This window comes from Hibiscus syriacus, unplaced genomic scaffold, assembly GCF_006381635.1.
Source record: "Hibiscus syriacus cultivar Baekdansim isolate YM2019G1 unplaced genomic scaffold, ASM638163v2 tig00110429_pilon, whole genome shotgun sequence".
Taxonomy (NCBI): domain Eukaryota; kingdom Viridiplantae; phylum Streptophyta; class Magnoliopsida; order Malvales; family Malvaceae; genus Hibiscus; species Hibiscus syriacus.
In genome coordinates this window covers 9,875,700-9,896,366 of record NW_024062733.1, presented here as the reverse complement: position 1 = coordinate 9,896,366, position 20,667 = coordinate 9,875,700, and the positions used below count along the sequence as shown (strand labels likewise).

General features: G+C 36.4%; 2 protein-coding genes and 1 pseudogene across 2 annotated transcripts; 1 reads left to right on the top strand and 2 right to left on the bottom strand.

Moving 5' to 3' along the window:
• Positions 1 to 1,096: 1,096 nt before the first annotated feature.
• On the bottom strand, positions 1,097 to 9,283 carry LOC120125149 (adoMet-dependent rRNA methyltransferase spb1-like). Its single transcript, XM_039143644.1, has 13 exons — positions 9,142 to 9,283; positions 6,953 to 7,036; positions 6,806 to 6,870; positions 4,975 to 5,535; positions 4,735 to 4,893; positions 4,580 to 4,626; positions 4,287 to 4,443; positions 4,147 to 4,208; positions 3,733 to 3,931; positions 3,373 to 3,462; positions 2,837 to 2,982; positions 2,620 to 2,734; positions 1,097 to 2,375 (listed from the first exon to the last, which is right to left on the bottom strand). The coding sequence occupies exons 4-13, from the start codon at positions 5,494 to 5,496 to the stop codon at positions 1,320 to 1,322; spliced, it is 2,553 nt and encodes an 850-aa protein (XP_038999575.1). The 5' UTR covers positions 5,497 to 5,535; positions 6,806 to 6,870; positions 6,953 to 7,036; positions 9,142 to 9,283; the 3' UTR covers positions 1,097 to 1,319.
• On the top strand, positions 7,399 to 8,860 carry LOC120125036 (40S ribosomal protein S4-like). The gene is made up of 2 exons (XM_039143550.1): positions 7,399 to 7,515; positions 8,297 to 8,860. Exons 1-2 carry the CDS (start codon positions 7,399 to 7,401, stop codon positions 8,759 to 8,761), a joined length of 582 nt encoding a protein of 193 aa, XP_038999481.1. The 3' UTR covers positions 8,762 to 8,860.
• A 1,460-nt stretch (positions 9,284 to 10,743) lies between the features above and the next one.
• On the bottom strand, positions 10,744 to 18,299 carry LOC120125035 (annotated as a pseudogene).
• Between the last annotated feature and the right edge of the window lie 2,368 nt (positions 18,300 to 20,667).

Sequence of the window (20,667 nt, the reverse complement as noted above, 5' to 3'; positions counted from 1 at the left end):
CCCAATTATCAGTCCAGAAATTAATAGAGCGTCCGTCACCCACTGACCAAGCCAAATTGGTGTAGAAAGAACGCTATACGTTTACCAAACTACGCCACAGATTAGAACAAGTGGAACGGTAGATCGAAAAAGGGCATAGTTCGATGATCTTATATTTCTCTCGCATGAGGAAGATCCAGGAAACCGAGGGGGAGAGAATGAGATCATTGCAAATTTTGAAGAGGAGAGCAATGTTCTGAAAATTTATTCGACGAAGGCTCAGACCGCCTGTATGGAGAGGTTGACAGAGGTCTTCCCATTTAGCTAGAGGGATGAGATTAGTCAAGGAGGGGGAGCCCCAAATAAAGCATCTGACCATTCGCTCAATCTCATTACAGAGAGATGTCGGCAATTTGCAAGCTTGCATAATGAAGGAGGGAATACAAAGAAGAACTGATTTTGCAAGAGTGACCCGTCCGGAGAAAGAAAGAGTTTTTGCAGACCATCCATCGAGTCTTTGGCGAATTCTGTCAAGGATAAAGTTGTAAACGATGTCTATGTTGCAGCATGCACCATCAGTGCCATAGACGATCCTCGAACACTAGACTTTGTATCTGAGACCCCTGGGGAATGCATGCTCCATGAATCAGCTGTTAGCAATGTGGGAGGATAAAATGGGTAAAAAAACTCGAGAAGATTTATGTACAAGAAGGGGAGATCTTCGGAGAATCAAAGGTACGCGTAATGCACCATTATCGAAAAAGATTATCGAGAACTATTACTTGTTATAGCTTTTACTTGGATTCGTTTTAGTGGTAGATTGGTTCTTGTTTGGAAGTGTACTAAAGTTGTCGATTTTGGAATTTGCAGAGTTCATATCCGGATAATATGGAGATGACTTTCATATATTCAGCGTTGATGGGAACAGCTCTATCCGCACTTGAAATTCACTTCTGTTAGTGAGCATTTAAACACCTTAGTGTGAAACTCTATCCCCCCTACTTAAGTGTTTAACTCGAGTTAACATAGAATATAGTCGAGATTCATTTGACTACCGAGCATCCATCCCAAGTTAACTTCGAATATAATCGTGATTCATTTGATTACCGAGCATCTATCGAACATCTATGTAAGGTACAATTTAATAAAGTAATGTTCGGTACAATTTAATAAAGTATTGGAACTCTTTAAGCTACTATGAAAGTATTTGATTCCTCAACACTCGGCCATTGTACTTAATTTTAATGAATCAACTGTAACAAAAGAAACAAAACAGTCCTAACATTTGTATAAATTGTTTAATTTCATCCAAAATTGTGCCTTTCAAAACTTAAGTTGCTTCAGTCATGCATGCGCGCTCCTTTGTTTCCCTTGCCCCCTGAAGCCTTGACAGATCCTTTACCTTTCCGCGCTCTTCCGTTCTTTCCCTTCTTCGAACCACCTTTTCCTGGTTTTCCAGTTCCCCGTGCCCGGGCATCCTTTTTCATCCGACGATCAACAAGGACTTTCCCCTTTCCGGCCATAACTTGAACCCCTTTCCTCGCGACCACGTATTCCTTCTGGGGCTTTTTGGGCGTAGCCTTCTTGTAAAGTTGTTCGATTTGCTTCCCTTTTGACCGCTCGGAGATGTCGGCTTGGTCTGATATGCTGTTTGCTTTCTGGCGGACCTTGTCTAGCTTTTTCATTGCAATCCGCTTCTTTCGAGCCTTTGCCTCTGCAACTTTCTTAACCGGTCGAGCATTTATCTCTTTGAATTGTGCTCGCATTGCAGCAATTTCTTCCTTTGTAACAGGCTTAATTGGTTGACAATGCCTCTTTTCCTCATCTAAGAACCACTTGGGTAGACCATCATCATGAAACATATATTTACCGTACGCATCGTCGAGAATTTGATCCCTTCGCATTTTCCTGAGCATCTTCTTAGCACAAGCTAATATCTCAGTTTTCGTCTCAACGTCATATTCTACCGAGTCATCTGAGGACGAGTCATCACTGGAATCAGTAGCTGGAGCCAGGACAATCTCAAAATCATCCTGTGTCTTGGAAGCCAGGAGTTTGGTGCTTTTGGGGCCTGCAGCATTGTTTGCTTTCTTTTCCTCGGCCTTGTTCGGAATATCGAGTCTTTCATCCTGTTTTTTCTTTACTTTGGACCTCTCTGGAATAGCTGCCCTTTCCTTTCGTTTATCAGTCTCCATTTCATCATCACTGTCATACTTCCCTAAATCCCCTTGCTCTACGGCATCAGCAAAAATATCCTGACCGAACCACCTGTCTGTAATCTCCTCCTGAGTTGGTCCTTCCCCGTCATCTAGCGGTATCATAAGAGGATTTGCTTCAGGATCAGCCTCTTCCATATCCGAATCATGATCAGAAAAAATAATATCACCATAACCACCCTGAACAGCCATGAACGGAAATTCAATAAACAACTATTCGCCATTATCTATTAAAAGCATAAATAAATAAGGGAATGATACTAGCACCGCGAAAACAGGATTTCTATTAACAAAAGAGAAGCATAGGGAAGTAGTACTTGATGCAGAAAAGAGGAGGCTGTTAACACTTATTAGTTAAAGTTGCTACAAAAGATCAAATATTTTTTAGTTCTAAATTCTAATACACACTTTAAGAGCTTCATACCTCTAACTTGTCATAGGCTTCTTTTGCACGCTTCCTCTGCTTCGTACTTCCATCCTTTTTCGACACATACTCTTCATACGCGTGATCAAGGATCTCTTCTATTTTTTCATCATATCTAGCATTAAAATTACAAGGTTAACAAACAGAGAATGTTAGAAATTATATATATATATATATATATATATATATATATCAGTCATGAGAAGCAGATACTAACCTTCTGCGTTCTTCATCAGAATCGATATCACTGGGTGACTCATCCTCGGTGCTTTCTTCTCGGTTTTGTTCATCTTCGCTACCCCTCAGATCAACGTTGCCACCATCATACTCGGTGGAATCAACTGTCGCAAGATCTTTCTTACCCTAAAGATGGTAATTGACTGACATCAATGAATGTTTCTACCAAATTATAAAGCTTAAAAGACAACCTAAGTAACATTTCAGGAAATATCAAAGAACCACAACTGTAAGCAACAGTTTAGTATTGCACAGTAACACATGCCAGAGCATTGTTTCCAATAACAAAGTGCAAGTAAACCGAAACGATGTTAAGAATAAAACTTCTCAGTTCAGAAACAGTAGATTAATAATCAATAAGGTTAAACATCAACTATGCCCCTGGTTCAAATGACATAACTGCAGCCTTGTGACGAGTGTTGGTTTTGGTCTTTTATACTTGCAGTAATAAATTGTATTTTTACTAGTTACAAACATTATTGGAGTTATCCAGTTCGCAGCCTTGGTAAAACAAACCTTAATGGAAGAAAGAGAGAACAACTCATGATCAACGTAACCATCTTCCAGGGCATCTATTTGCATTCCTGTTGCCTTCCGTGATTTTTCCTGCAAAATAACAAGGTACCAAATCAGCAAATAAACGAGTGCGCATCGAAACATCCTACAACAAAGTGGAACACCATAAATATCTATCACCCCGAAAAGATGGAAGCGTAATTCTTTCAAAAAGATTACCAGGCATCATTTAATCACTATATTGTAGATACATAATCATTGGTACAATCACAAAATTCGTTCCATTCATGATTTGTTGCATGGTAACATGCACTAAGACATAAACATAGGGATCACATTTTTCTTAATAAGGCAATAAACCTTTGCTCGTCTTTTTGCAAGAAGCTTCTTTTCTCTTTTCTTCTTACGCTCCATGGCATATGTGAGCTCCTCCATCTCATTGAGTAATTTATCATCTTCGTTCTCCTCATCCCCTTTATCATCATCTTTAGCAGTGGTAGGAGTTGGAGGAGTAGCCTTTTCAGAAGGAGACAGAGCTTTTCTCAATTGCATCCGCCACCTAAATCAAGGTAATCAATACACATCACATTCATGCGCATAAATCTAACATATTTTCATCTGATGAACAATAGGAATTCAAATCAAGCTCCTCTCAAAAGATCAAGGACCCAGTGCACTGATTATAGCTTAACTTTTACATATTTTCATATTACCACAAATTGTTTAGACTAAAAAACTCAAAAGGGAAAATCTGAAAAGGATTATGTTTCTTACTTCAAAAGATGCTTGAAATCCTGCTTTCGTAGAACTCGCAAATCATCACAAAGAGCTTTGACCTGTCAATACAGCAACAAAGTAAGTAATGACAAGTATTAACGAAGGTAATGATTAGCAATACTGTAAAAGATAATCACCTCTTCTGTGGTAGAACTGTGATCCTTAATAGGCAATGAAGCTGGATCCCCAAAGGTTATGGTAGTAACTGAACCTAGGATTTCGAGAGGAGAATCAGACCAAATGAAATCAGCAGCAGTAGACATCTTCTTTGAGATTGTCTCCCCGTCTTCATAACTGAAATCGGCATGTACTTAGAAACAAAGCATAACATAAACCTTAAAATCAGATAGCAGAGGAATCAATTCAATAAAAATGTTCAATCATTATCAACAAAGCAGTAACATTGCTGTATGATAAAGGGAAAGCTTACCCATCACGGTGTCTCTTCTGTTTTGTTACCCTAAGTACATCAATCACCTACATCAAGTATGTGGCAGAAAGAACAATAATGAGCAGAGATGCAATCAATAGGAGAACAAAAGTAGTCAGTTAAGAGATTTTGAAACCTAAAATGAAATTAAAAACCTTCTTTTGTGGTTCTATCGATCCCTGAAACAGATGTTTGAAATCAAGAAGGCGTGGATCAATCTTTGCCGGGGCTTTATACCTTAGCCCCAAAACATAAGTCTCAGCTGATTCTGGGCGACTAGCATGTGGTTTCCAAACTTTAACCTCCTCAAACAGCTGCAGACCAAACCAAACACGCGTGTCAAAGGAAAAAACAAAACTTCACAGAGAGATATATCTTATGGTTTTGTTTATCACCTGCTTGAGACAATATAGAACGGAACTGTAATCTTGGGACCTAAAAACCTTGGTGACAAAGGTGCCTTTAGGGGCCAAAAACTGGGTAGCCAGCTTAACAGAATCAATAACCAAAGTATTTTGGCTCATTTTTTCTTGAGCCCAAGCACCACCAACATTAGGGGATCCATCATGCAAAACGACATCAAAAGCCATAACCCTGTGCTCTTCCATGACTCGTTTAACCTTGGACTTGCAATCGGATTTGGTTATGTCTTGTTGGAGAGCGATGGCACCTCGTATAGGAGCAATGGGAACAAGATCAAGACCGAGTACAAGGCTGCCGATGGGTGTATGCTGCACGGCCACTTGCATCCAACCACCGGGGGCAGCACAAAGGTCGAGGACAGCATGCGCTGATTTTAGAAATCTGAAATTGTCATCCAGTTGTACTAACTTCCATGATGCTCTGGAACGGTAGCCGTGTTCTTTGGCTAACTTATAGTAGATATCTAACCTATGCTTCCCTTTCACTTTACCCATATCCCCTCTTCAATTGAATCCAAATTAAACGCCAAACAGCTGGTGGAGAAGAAGGAAAAGGGAAATATGGAACGTTAAAATGATTTTTTTTAATTCTCCCAAACCCAAAGGCCTAATCCCTAAACCACAAATAACTAAACCTATAGCTTTTCAAAATAATATATATCTTCTCAAAAAAGCAAAATAAACAAAGGGAGACAGAGTAACAAACATAATCATCAAAAAACAGAAAATCAAATATAGCAGAGCAATGCACAAACAGAGGCAGAAATCAAATATCCCCAATGGTCTTCACCTAATACCTTGAGCTCTTTTTCCAACTCATTTATCAACCGAAGATTCACTACTATTTCCAAAGGTAATTACGATTTAAATGACTAATGAAATACCCTCAATATTTTCTTAATCTTGACATGCACCCATCACAACAAACATGCCCTCAATATCTTCTTAATCCATCATAAGAATTACATATAAACATACCTTCAATAACGGTCTCAAATAGCAGTGTAATAGAAAAATAGATAAATCGAGAGCTTTAATACACAGTCCTTCTCGACAAAGTAAACCAGTAGGGCCGAAAACAGAAAATCAAATATAGCAGAGCAATTTAGATGCATATTGAATATAAATCAAAATCTTATGACCCAAAGTAGAAATCAATATTCAAGTTAAGCTTGGGTCAGAAGAGAAGACGACGAGTGAATAGGTTTAAAAATTTTACCTTAGGGCTTGGGTCAGAAGAGAAAAAGACGAGACAATAGGTTTTTAAAGAAAATTAGAAAAAAGGGCCTATATATAATTTTAGGATAAACTACGGATTTAGTACCTAAACTATTAGTTTTGGTTGGTTTTAGTATCTAAACTTTCAATTCAGTTTCAAAATCATACCTAAAAGTTTGATTTTTGTTTCATTTTAGTACCCCTCTGTTAAAAACTTAACATTGAATCCGAAAATAGGTAACACTGACCCCATCGAGTTAATGCATTGAACATTCCCTATCAGAATACATCCCAACATGACATGCAAAATGACGTAAAATCCGAAGTCCGATTCGATTAAGAGGTATCACATGATTAGTTTCCAAAGCATATAATCAGTTTTCCATTATTTTCATGCAATCACATATTTGCACGCACATCACATAATCCACATTTCCGACATTACATCTTGCATCACATAACTTATTCTTTCTTAATCATAATAAACACAACTAATTTCATATTTAAACATATTTTCAAGTCATTATCAAACAACCAAGTAAACAGACAAACAAATCAAACATATGTAGCACCGATAGAGACACACCTCGATAAATAGCTAAGGACGGTGATAACACTTTCCTCGGTCGGCCGGTCGATCCGAATCAGTGCCTACAACAATATTTAACAATTAATAAATTATTTTAAACTTCCCAATAAGGCTAACAAACTAAAATAATAAATTCACACTCACAGGTAACTCAAGCAGCTCGAGTCGGTTCGATGTTAGCATGTAACGGTGACGAAGGCGGTAACTCGATTCCCGGATCAGAACTCCCTGCAAAAATCACAATGCATAATTTTAGATTCCAATGACGAATTTCAGAACTTAAATAATATTTTTTACGGTGACGGAAATATTTTTTTCTTGTTCGAATCGGTGAACCGACAGTGGAGTTTCGCTCGATTACGGATGCTGCCAGTATAAAAAAGTGGGACTGCCGACGACGAGGGTGTACCGACAGCAGCCCCAAGGGACGGCGAACTCACAGCCACGCTCGCCGTGGCCTTAAACGGCTGGCCACCAAGGCCATTTAGCTGCCAAACGGCGAAAGTATATAAAGAAAATAAGGCTGACGAGGGTCTGCCCAGTGAATTTCCGACCAGATAGGCTTTCCCCATGTCACTTCCGGCCACACCATGGCCACGGACGGTCAAAGCAGGCCGCGACGACGGCGCATTCGCGAGCAAAGCTCGCTGGTTTCGAGCGAACGCGACTTCGGGTCGACGGCAGCAGGAACGGAGTTAAAGGAGACGGTCGACAAGCTTACCTGACCGGTCAGATGGCGTGAAGGGCAATGGAGGAGTGAGCGGCGGCGGCTTAAAGGGAGATGGGATTGCTGCTAGGGTTTTAAAAATAAAAGGGGAGGGCTGCGCAGAGTTATAAACGGGGAAGGGGAGAGTTTGATATCAAATAAAATTGCTCTAATTTGAAGGTAAGTCATAATTTTTCCTAGGGTTTTGCAACTACGACTTCAATCTTTACCAATTTACAGTTTGATCACTGATTTCAATTTAAGAATTTTAGGTCAAAATTTCTCAATTACTAGTAGAAGTGTATTCGGTTCGGTTCGGTTTTTTACTAAAAATTGAACCGAACCGAAATAAACGGTTTTCCAAAATTTAAACCGAAACCGAAATCAAAACCGAATGGTTAAAAAACTGAATTATATGAAACTGATTTTTTCGGTTCGGTTCGGTAAAACGGTTTTTCATAAACCGAAAACATTTTCAATGAATACACGTATACTCTGCTTACTTGAACTGATATTTAACCTACTCCACCTCCCAACTCCCAACTATTCATGACCAATGTTAATGGTAAACACCATAATGCATGGACTATATATGAACTATAAGATTCCAAGACAGAAACAGAAACTAGAAAGCTGCAACTTAGTCCACAAATAATGATTCAAGGCGATCAAGTAAATGAGTTTCAGTACAACTTTCGAAAATGCAAAACATATAAAGATGGCCATTTGAACTATGATTTATTCATTTTATACATTTCCAAACTCTACTCTGATGATAAGAGAGTAGTTTTCATGCCATCACTGGTGATGAAACCAAGTTTAAGCTGTGCAAGGTTCGATCTGTCCAATTTGGCCAGAAAGGTATTCCATACCTCAATACATATGATGGGCGTACTATCCGCTACCCGGATCCTCTTATAAAGGCTAATGACACCATCAAACTGGACCTCGAGAGCAACAAAATTGTTGATTTCATTAAGTTTGATGTTGGAAATGTCGTCATGGTGACTGTAGGAAGGAACAGAGGCCGTGTTGGAGTGATTAAGAACAGAGAGAAGCACAAGGGTAGCTTTGAGACTATCCATGTTCAAGATGCTGCTGGGCACGAGTTTGCAACTCGTCTGGGCAACGTCTTCACCATTGGAAAAGGAACAAAGCCATGGGTATCCCTTCCCAAGGGCAAGGGTATCAAGTTATCAATCGTTGAGGAAGCTAGGAAGAGGCTTGCAGCCCAAAATGCTGCTTGAACATTAGCACAAGATATCCAGATATGTTTTGCTGTTGTAGTTTGTTCTGGAGTTGATAGATTGCTTGTTTTCTGTTATGAGAAATTTTGAGAACTTTTTTCTTGCAATATATGTTGTTCTGGAGTTAACATTGTTCCTTTAGGTACCGTTATCTTACTTGGCAAAGCTAAAAGGATGCTACAATAACATATATACTGACTCCTATAATAGTAATTTATTCAACATATTTGTTGCCCAAAAAAACATACAAACGGTGAAGAGAACTGACAGAGGAGAGCATGCAGAAGCTTCATTTTCAATAAAGTTTCAGGATTTCTATCGGCAGAAATGGAAAAACAAAGAAGAAATAAAAGACAGTCCAACGGAGAAGAGAGACATACCCGATGGTTGGCAGTCGGACTGTGGCGTGATAGTACCGGTGGCTGCGCCTGCGCTGTGATAAGTGCCTGCGCCTGCGCTGTGATAAGTGACTGCGCCTGGGTAGTGCCGTAGTGGAGAGTGGAGAAGAGAACGGCTGTGCTGAAGAGTGAAGAATGTTAGGGTTTTCTACATTGTGTTAACTTTAATTGGGCTTATGGGAAGTGGGTAACCGGATATTTGGTTCAATGCCCGTCAAATGGGTTCCATATGGAAAATCCGAATCGAATCAATAAAATTTATTCTTTAAATCAACCCGAAACCGAACCATTTATAGGTGAACCCGAATCGAACCGAACCGTTTTACTCGGTTCGTGTCGGTTTTTCGTTTTTCTCAGTTTCGTTGTTCAGCCCTAATTACTAGGGTTTTAAATTGTGGATTTTTCGATGTGTTACACCATCCGTAAAGCATGCACAATCAATCTATCCCTTCCTATTTATCTCAGTTTCCTCTTGGCGGCGACAATGTATGTCGAAGAACACAATTTTTTAGCGATAAATAGAGTTGTCAACGATTGTTTTTTATGGTTACTACTGGAAAGATTTTGTAAACTTAAATAAGTTAAGTGCTCCAATCCTAAATAAATAAAATTTTCTAAAATAATTATAAAAAATATAATTTAATTATATTACTACTAAAATTTAAATTAAATTACTACTAAAATTTAAATTAAATAATAATAAAGGTCATTATATTTTTTCATATTTATTTAATAAGAATAATTTAATTAGTGGTGTGCATTGGTGTGTCATATTAATGGTTGTTTCGGTGTGCGATGTGCGCTCTAGATTCATCCTGAATTTGATCTAACTCATACTAATAAAGATGTAAAATTAAAAAAAATAGAGAAAGTAGGAAATTTAATTTGATTGAAAGTAATAAACATATTTTATTTTATGTTAATTAAAAGTAGAAAACGAGTCCGTTTGGTTTTATAAAATATTGGCTATTTTCATTTTCATTTTCTTAGAAAATAGAAAATATTGAAAAAAAACTGTTTGGTTGTAAAATTAGAAAATGATTTTTGGAAAATAAAAAAATAAGTGAAAATATGAAAACATAAAAAAATATTTTCAGTATTTTCATTAAAATTGTTTTGGAAATTTGAAAAATAAGGAAACATGATATTTAGATTTTATAACTTAACTTACACAAGTTTAAATCATTCTAAAAATAATTTTTTGATTTAATGATATTTGAAACCCTCAAACTTTTATAAAAAATCAATATGGTCCCTAAATCTTTTTTAATCTCAATGTAGTCCTTAAATTAATTTTTTTAATAATTTAATTTTGTAGTATTTTTATATTTAATGTATTGAGTACTTTAATAATTTTTTATCTTTTATATTTTTAATCTAAATAATTTTTATTTTTTTAAATGAAATAAGTCCTCAAACTTTTTAATAATCAATTAAATTTATCTATCACATCATCGTCTATCAAGTATTACCACAACAGTATCGTGAACTGTTACATCAAAATTGTAGATTACCATGTAAGTTTATGAACAATCATGTAAGCATCATTACTATCAACGTTTGATTCTTCACAAACATCAGTTTAATGATCTTCATGAATACCCTCTTTCATTTCCTTACCACAAGTAATCCACGAGGCCAGACAAGGCAAGGTGTCTACACTTTTGAGCCAAAAGGGAGCGGTTTTGGTTTAGGAAAGACAACGAGAGAGCCTGCTTCAATTCAAAGTAGATTGTGCTTTTTACGAGGATTGACAATCACCATGGGAGAGTTTAAGAAGAAACTATCCTCACAACTAACTTGAGAGTTCATGGTGGCGCTCAAGGTTCCGAAGCACGATTTTTGCATATATTTTGGCCTGAATAGGGGTTGTTGATGCAGCAGCGACACCACGTAAGACTCTCGGTGCACCTGCATTTTGAAGGAGGCTAGAATGGTGCATTGTATGCCGTCCTCCAGGCAACGTAAACTGCAAAATGTATTGTAAAATGAGAAGAGAATAGGTACTTTCCTGCAAAAGAGCAAATGCAGAACAGGACTTTAGTATAGAAGAAGGGTCCCTTAACATTCTGAGAAATCTGTCAATCTCGGCTCCACTGGAGTTAAACGTAAAATAAATAAATAAATAAATAAACAGAACATTTTTAGAATACACAGATGAATCAAGAAGGTAAGCTATGAACATGAAACTTGTGAAAATTTCGTTTCCAGAGATAGGGGAGGTAAGTAAAGTAACTATCTTGCAGAAAACATATAACATAGCACCTAACAAACTTTTTATGCAAATGGAAAATCTTGTATTTATAAAGATGCATGTGGAAATGGATGCTAAAATTTACAAAGCTTGAACAATTGAACCGTAAATTCACTGCCTAAAGCTAAATATTACTGGAACTTATCTTGCTTTTTTTTTTTGAAGTATAGTGTCCAACACCCTTTTCTGACATATATTTGGACATCAGTAGGGGATATGACCCTTCAAGAAATCTCCACATACATGGAAAAACTGGAAAAAAAAGGATATACCTATGTCGGTTACATATCTGTATCCGACCCTAACACCCAAATCAAAACAAAATAGGCAGGAACTCCTCAAAGTGTTCTTTGGTATTTGCAGGCATACTGCAGCATGCCATTGAGGAGGATCAATACAACCTTGGTGTAAGATTGGCAGCATTTTCATCGTCATATACTTTTTACCCATTAATTTGTCTTCTCAAGCCAATAATTTAAAGCCTGATTTGATTTCCTACAAACAGACTTGTGAAGGCATTTCCTACAAAATGTTCTGAGTAGACATACTGAATTTCATACAAAAATGACAGAACAACGTTCAAAACAGTTGATCTCACCTATAGAAAGGCCGGAATGGTGTTTGAGTCACTTACTAATCAAGTGCAAGCATTAACTTTTACAACAAAGGCCAGTTTGGTCTTATTAGTTACTGGTACAAATATTGGTGTTTCAAGAATGCACAATGGGCAACATAAGTCTCACATCAACAAAGTCTAACATCTTAGGGTAATTTATAAAGTCCATAGGCTAGCCTCCCTTCAGCAATTTCCTAGTGAGATCCACTTCTCTTCCTATGGGGTTGGATCTAGTTGACTATTGAGAGAAAGAAAATAAGGGAGAGATGAATGTGATGACAGAGGCCATGGGTAGTGACCAGTGCATGTAAATATCATGTTGTCTACAATAAGTAATTTACTATATGGTAGTAAATAGATTAATACACTATGTAATTTACTACCATAAACTCATTCAAATTTACCAGTTGAATGCCAAATGCTAAGGCCAAAACATTAAAACCTGCATCTTAGATGTCCTGCTTCTTGTATTCTTATGGCTTCTGCTATCTGTGCCAAAGCAGTGGGGACCAATGATGAAGCTGCAGTATGAAAGGATTGTGGATCGTAGAATGAGTTTACAAAGCCTTCAACATGCTTTAAGGCGATCCTCCCAACCCCATCCGTGTTCAGAGTCTTTGAACTTCCAGATGCGTCTATCCTGTAAATAGTTAAGCCAAAAATAAGATCTCAAAACTAAATTTTTGAAGCATTCTCCTACAAGTCAATACCACTTTTTACCAAAGCTTAAATATTATTTTTGCTTCATTTTAGACGCTGTCTGGTTATCCATCCATGAGAACTTTCAGAAAATAGGATCTTTTTATCTATATATTTGAGGCTCCCAACCATTGAAACTAGGAATCCAAATTGCCAACTAGCAAAAAGTAGTTTGACATACGTTCCATCGAATATGTAAACTAAGGCTAATGCAGCCATAAAACGAGCCATTTTTGATATTGATGAAGAGCATAGATGAATGAGAGGTTTAACTCCACCATCTTGTACTATATGGAGAGCATTTTCACGATAAAACGCCTAATTCCAGAGTGCTCCAGCAGCAGTCTCGTGGACATCCTGAAAACCAATCATATACTAAACCTTAGTTTATGGTTAGAATATTGATAAGAACCTAGGGTTCTATCGAAAGAGAATTCGGAAAACTAACAAGAAAAAGTAAAATTTGATCATTTCGAGGGGATCAACGTCCAAACAATTGCCAAAAGGCTTTTTGTATATTTTATTGTTTGAGAAAAATAGTCAAAGGACATTACATATTTATAGGGTCCATAATCCTTGGTATTGTACAAATACCCCTTATTGGCCAAACTCTTAAGGATAAACACTGAAGTTAATTCTCTAAATACCCCTTATTGGCCAAACTCTTAAGGATAAACACTGAAGTTAATTCTCTAAATACCCCTTATTGGCCAAAGCCTAACATTAATCTAACCTGTCAATTTACATCAACTTTAGATTCTCGGTAATCAGGGCCAAAAGCAATTGCACTAACAGTAACATAGAGAATATTCATAAAACCACAGTTAATGCTAGAAAAATCTTAAACTAGTTTTGAAAATAATGAATAATCTAAGCAAGCAAAGAGTGAGAAGCTTACTTCAATATCTGAACGTGCTAAGACAATAAGTGGAGCAATACCACCTTGTCTTCCGATAGCAATGCTGCATTAATAGAAAATACAGCAATTAGAATCATAAATTGCTAAGATATATCCTTCAAGAAAAATTAATATACACTGCTATAATGTATATTGAAAAGGCTATCTATAACCAAAAAAAATAAATCAAAAAGAAAAGAGATTGCTTCTTTCAGTTTGACATAAACTGAGGCCTAAATAATCGTAGATCAAACATTTTGTCAAGACACGGAACTCTGAAGATGAATTACGTCTAGAGTTTTAAGGTTTCACACATGTAGTAAATCCCTCAAACTCTAAACTAAATAGCATGAACACGGTCTAGGTTACTCGCATTTGAGTTACAAGAAAAGATCTTTTTACAAGTATACATCACCAAAGCAAAGGGGAACTTTCACCTAAGAACTTGTTCAGCAAATATTATCACGTAAGTTGAAACATTAAACAATTACGGTCAAGAAGTTTCCTCAAATACCTGTTAGTTTCTGATACCGACAATCTCGAAAGGGCACCTGCAGCTCTTTCTTGAAGACCTCGGGAAGCACTCGAGCTAGATTGAGCGAGGGCAACCTAATGATGCAAACCAAAATAAAAGTTTCAACAACCTGCAAGAGCTGATAGCCGAAAAATAAATATATTTGTGCAAAACCACAACCTAGGTGAGGGTTATCAGTTCAAGAAGTGGAATCATAAATTTTATTAATATTTGGAGTTTTTATAGATGGTGTTGCTAATAGAATCATCAAGGCAGAGAACATTAACCTAAAAGCTTCTCGATATCAAACAAAATTATCTTTAGCACCTTCATTTCCTTCCATTTTTATCATCAGACACGCCTATGAAGCTTCTCAATATCAAACAAAATTACCTAGTATCGCCATAGATAATGCAGCAATGCTGCCACATCCATTATAAAGAAAAGAACGATTATCATAATATGAGTCTCTTGAACTGCTGCTTTGCATATTAATTATTACCTTATTTTATGTTTGAAATCATGCATATTGAGTCTATTTTAATTGATTCAAGTCATGAATTCTACAATAATTCATAAGAAAATATAAAGAGGAGAAAAGAAAGGCAAATTGACAATATTGTCAACATTCATATTGTTAGAATAAAAGTAATTAACTGCAAACTAGAAATTTGCATGGTCAAAACCATTTAATAGCTTTTAACAGGCAACGGAATACTTGAGATAATTTAATAATTGATGCATCATATGTAAAACAAAATAGAATAATAGTTTACTTGAAATTTGCAAATATGAAATGATCAAAGTTTTGACATGCAATTCATCATACCAGTGCCTCAACACCACCAGCTGCCGCAATTGCTTCTCGATTTTTGTCATCAAATGAAAAATTCCACAAAGCACCAGCAGCTTCCTGCCTGCTTGTGAGTAGGTATGAATAAATGAAATGGCATTTGGAAAGATGGATTTATGAGTCGAGCATAGCTTAGTACATGCAATTACTTACATGAACATTTAAGGTAAAATTCCAAGTGTCATAGTCGACAGTAATAAATGTTTAAAACATGCAAGATGCATTGACATTTACTTGAGTTTCACTCAGAAGCGGTTAGGATTGCCGCAGGCGAAATGAAGCAAAGTAGATTACCTAACACCTTCATTTTGAGAATAGGTAAGTTGCACCAGGGCTTCCAGCGCACCTTCCTCTTGTCCGATAGCAGCACTATTGCTGTTGCTATCCCCATGAGCAGCCAAATTAGCCAAGGGCCAAGGCACGAGCAGCCTATCCAATAGAGGAGAAGAAAGTTCTATTTAACAAGAAAAATTAAAAGCTATCTTTTGAAACATTAGTTTGCATAGAAATACATAATTAGGCTGATACTCAAGAATGGTTGGGACGCAACTGAATGAAGTTAAGGGATAAGTCTTCACCTTAAAAAGACATTCCATTTTCAGGCATATTATTGACCAGGGATAGCACGCCAACTTAAAATTGAAATATAACAAATTTTCAAGTCTTAAAATAAGAAACTTGATAAGGGATCCAGCTAAATATTGCATTACCCCATTCCACGCTGCATAATCATACAGTAGAAGGAGCTATAATCTTTAGGCATTCTGAGTGAAAGTATTAGATGCATATTCATGGTAAATGCAAAGGTACTCGCAGTTTAGTGTCTTAGTTTACTTGGCATTATATCAGCCTAGCATGGAAGTGTAACCGAGAAACCCAAGAGATATGGAAGAGATAATTCTTCTCAATTGCATAATTAATCTGGGAAATACAAGTCTATTTATATACAATTTATGGAGTAAGTTTCCTACTAGAACTAGAATACCTTACAGTATTGTATTCTAATACAACATGCTAATAGTTAGGATTAGAATTGGAATTAACTTAAAATACTAGGTAATCCTATACAATCGTACAACTAACACTCCCCCTCAATCTGGGGAGTAAATGTTAAAAAGACCCAGCTTGGATACGATCTTATCAAATGTGGTTTTGGGAAGCGCCTTGGTGAGGATATCCGCCCATTGGTTTTTGGTAGGAATAGGGTGAGCATTCGATCGAGTCAAGTCGAGTCAAAAAAATTTCGAGTTATTCGAGTTGATGAATTGTATTTTACAACTTGAACTTAACTTGAAATTTTCTCGAGTCGAGTCGAGTTATTCGAGTTTCTATACTAATTGTGTTATAATTATTTATAGTATTATGGCAAGGATTTGTTTCAATTTTTCGACTTTCTCTAACCATATAAGATATATATATTCTTTTCACATTATAATATTATTTAATATATAAATAAATCTAAAATTATAAAATATATTCATAATATTATATTTCAAATAAAGTATTTTGAGGGTAAAATATTGATGAGAATACAAATGAGTCAATGAATTGATGAAAGAAAGAATTTGCAAACAACTGTAGTCAAAAGACCAAATTGAATAAAATGCAAAGTTAAGGGACTAAATAAAAAACATAGAGTACATTTTTAGTAAAAAAGTAGAAATTGAAGTTACATAGGTATTCTATTGTGGTATATGAGCACGTGGTTCAAATTTGGTAAAAGCGAACTTAAAATAAATGATGAATTGAAGAAATAAGGAAATTATGGAAAATTCAGGGCCTAAATTGAAAAATAAAAAAATATTATAAAAAAGAGGAATTGAAAGTACATATGTATTATATGATGTTTTAGGAGAATGTGGTTAAAATTTGGTCAAAATGGACTTAAAATGAAGGAAGAAGTGAAAGAATAATGAAATCATAAACTAAATCGTAAAACTGTCAAAATACTTAGTCAAATTTTTTATTTTTCGAGTAACTCGATATTTCAAAATTTCTACAAAACTGGAACTCGAAAAAAATTGATAATTTGAGTTAAACTTAAATAACTCGACTGAAATAATTCAAAATTGAAAAAATAAATCGATTTTTAGAGTCGAGCCGAATTTTGCTTACCCCTAGGTAGGAACATAATTTAGTCTTACTAGTCCACCATTCACCTTTTCTGGGATGAAATGTCTACCAATCTCCACATGCTTCGTTTGACCATGATGAACTGGATTCTTCGCAATACTTATTGTCGATTTACTGTCACTTTGAAGTTCAAGATACTTGTTTTTACATAAACCCAACTCAGTTAACAGTCTTTGTAACCAAATTCCCTCACAAATACCGAGTGTCATTGCTTTATACTATGCTTATGCACTACTTCGAGAGACCATAACTCGCTTTTTACTTCTCCATGTGACAAGATTTTCCCGAACAAAAGAATAATAATCGGTTGTAGATCTTCTATCAATTAATTCTCCTGCCCAACTTGAATCAAAGAAGATTTTCACCGTTCTATCTTTACTCTTCCTAAAAATCAATCCATGGCCGGTGTCATTTTCAAGTATCTCAGGATTCAGTTCACGGTCTCCAAATGTTCTTCTCTTGGATCGTTCATATATCGACTCACAATACTGACAAAAAAGGCTATATCAGACCTGATAAGTGATAAGTATATGAGTTTGCCTACTAGCCTTTAGTATTGTTCTTTATTATTGGACTTCCCAATTCTTCTCTTTTTAACTTAAGATTTGCATGCATCGACGTTTCGGCTGGCTTGCATCTCATCAATCTTTTCTCTGATAGTAGATCTAGAGTGTACTTTCTTTGATTGAACATTATCCCTTCTTTTGACCTTGCAACCTTCATGCCTAAGAAATATCGCAAATTTATCAAGTCTTTCATCCTAAATTCCCTTGCTAGTAACTTCTTCAATCTTTCTATTTCCACAGAGTCATCACCAGTTATGATGGTATCATCTACATAGACTATCAACATATCCTTCTTGTTTAAAACTATTTTGGTGAACAATGTATGATTTGACTGACTTTTCTTGTATCCATCCTGAATAATTACCTTCGTGAATCTGCCAAACCACACTCTTGGAGATTGTTTGAGTTCATATAAAGGCTTTAGTAGTCGGCACGCTTTTCCTATACCACCCTTCACACCTGGTTGGATTCGCATATACACTTCCACCTCTAAGTTATCATTTAAAAAGGCATTCTTGATGTCTAGTTGATGAAGCACCCAGTCCTCATTGACTGTCAACGATAGTAGCACCATCACAGTGTTCAATTTTGCTACATGAGCAAACATTTCTTGATAATCAACTCCTTAGGACTGAGTAAACCCTTTCGCCACTAGTCTCACCTTGTATCGTTCAATACTGTCATTCACCTTGTATTTCACTGTGAACACCTATTTACATCCGACAAGTTTCTTGTCTTTCGAGAGATCAGCTATAACCCACATGTTATTTTTTAGTGCGATTAGTTCTTGCTCTACACCTTTTTCCACTTAGGGTCCTTCAATACTTCTTCCACCCTATTTGGAATGATAATGTTGTCTACATTGGTTGTAAAATTCTTGAAACAAGGCATCAATTTTTCATATCCAACAAATCTATGAATCGCATGGTTTGTGCATCTCCTAACTCTCTTCCTCTAAGCAATCTACAAATAATTGTTATTAATCAAGGCATTTAATTCATTATAGGGACTCGAGTTAACTTCTTCATCTCCCGAGGGATTTGGTCTTTGTTCTGGTTAATGAGAGTATTCATGATGTGTGGGAAACTCGAGTCAAGGTTTGAAAATAGGCCCATGCACTGTTTTTGTCTTCTCTTGTAAAAAAACAATTTGGTATGTTCGATTTGAGGCAAATTGGGGTTGTTTGGTGCTACTGGTCGGTCTAGGTGGGATGGACTTGGTAAATTTTATGGTTTTGTTGGGTTCGGTGATGTTGGCTAGTCAAAAAGGAGCGTGGTTGTTCGGTCCAAGGATAGTTGGTTTGGTGGCGTGGCTAGTTGGTTCAAATTTGGTTGATTCAATTTCGTTGGTCAGTTCACATAAGATGGCTGAAGTAACTAAAATTCACTATATGACTCCCCTGAATTACAGTTTTATGGAAAAAATGAGTTTTCTCAAAGAAGGTGACATCTATTGTAACAAAAAATTTCTTAGTTTGAGGATAATAACATCGAAAACCCTTTTGAGTGGAAGAGTAACCAAGGAACACTGACCGAAAAGCTCGAGGATCTAACTTGGATCGAGAAGGAACATTATTATGTGTAAAGACAGTACAACCAAAGACTCGAAGTGGTAAAGAGGAAGCCATAGGTTTAAAATTGAGAAAATATTGAAGGAATACCTTTCGTGGACACTGAAAGCGCAAGGGTTTGTTGGGTAGTCGATTAATCAAGTATGTAGCGATTAAAAGAGCATCCCAAAAAGAACGATGAACGTCCGTAGAGAACAAAATAGAACAAGTGACCTCAAGAAGATGCCAATTTTTCGCTTAGCTACCCCACTTTGTTAGGGAGTGTTAACAAAAGCGGTTATATGAATAATCCCTTTTTCCTGAAAGAAAGAACTCAAAAATTTGGCAAAAATACTCACTGCCATCGTTAGAATGAAATATTTGGATAAAACTCTGAAATTAAGTTTCAACCATCTTATGGAACCGTTTAAAGTATCACTAGCCCCAGACTTAGCTTTCATGAGGTATGTCTAAGTGGTTCGAGTAAGATCATCAATGAAATAGATAAACTACCAGAATCGATTTAAAGTTTCTACTCGGGATGGTCCCCAAATGTCATTGTGAATCATTGCAAATAGTTTGGATGATTTGTATGGCGAAGGTGGATAAATGTTTTTTGTTTGTATTGCGAGATGACAAATATCATAAGAAATTTTTTTTGGACTTTTATTGAAAAATAAATGAGGGAACAACTTTGCAAGATAAAAGAAACTTGTGTATCCTAAGCAAAAATGTAATAACATAACATCAGTGGAGGTATCTAACAAAGAGGTTTTTGATGCAAGACTTGGAGGGATATGTTATGTGATAGGTAAGGTTACAGGAAGGAGGTAAATGCCCCCACAAAGCTTAGCACTCCAATCACCTTCCCCAAACTCGAATCCTATAATTCTCACGTATCATACTCAAATATCTGGTACAATTTAAATCGACACATAACTTGCTAATGGAAATAAGATTACATACAAGATTGGGAACATAAAGAACATGTGGTAGTAGAGTGTCTGGATTAATCCGAATGAACCCATATCTGGCAACACGCGAAAGGGAACCATCTGTTGTTCGAATATGATAAATGGATGAGTTCCTATTGATGGATTGAAAGAACTGAAGATCACCTGTCATATGATCACTTGCACCAGAATCCACAATCCACATAGGAGTGTTGGATTTTTTAGCCAAAGTAACAAAAGAGATGTTACCTGTAGGAGAGGAAGATGTCGGTACATAAGGAGGATGTAGTTGGCCAAAGAGCTTCTAGAATTTTTCTATTTGTTTCGTACTAAACGAACTTCCCTGCAATCCATGGACAATGTACAATTACCTTGAGCATTACGTTGTTAATGTTGCTTGAAGATTTTCCATCATTTGGTTTGCCATGTAGTTTCTGTTGAACTATGTTTTGATATAACAATTTATGCCAAAA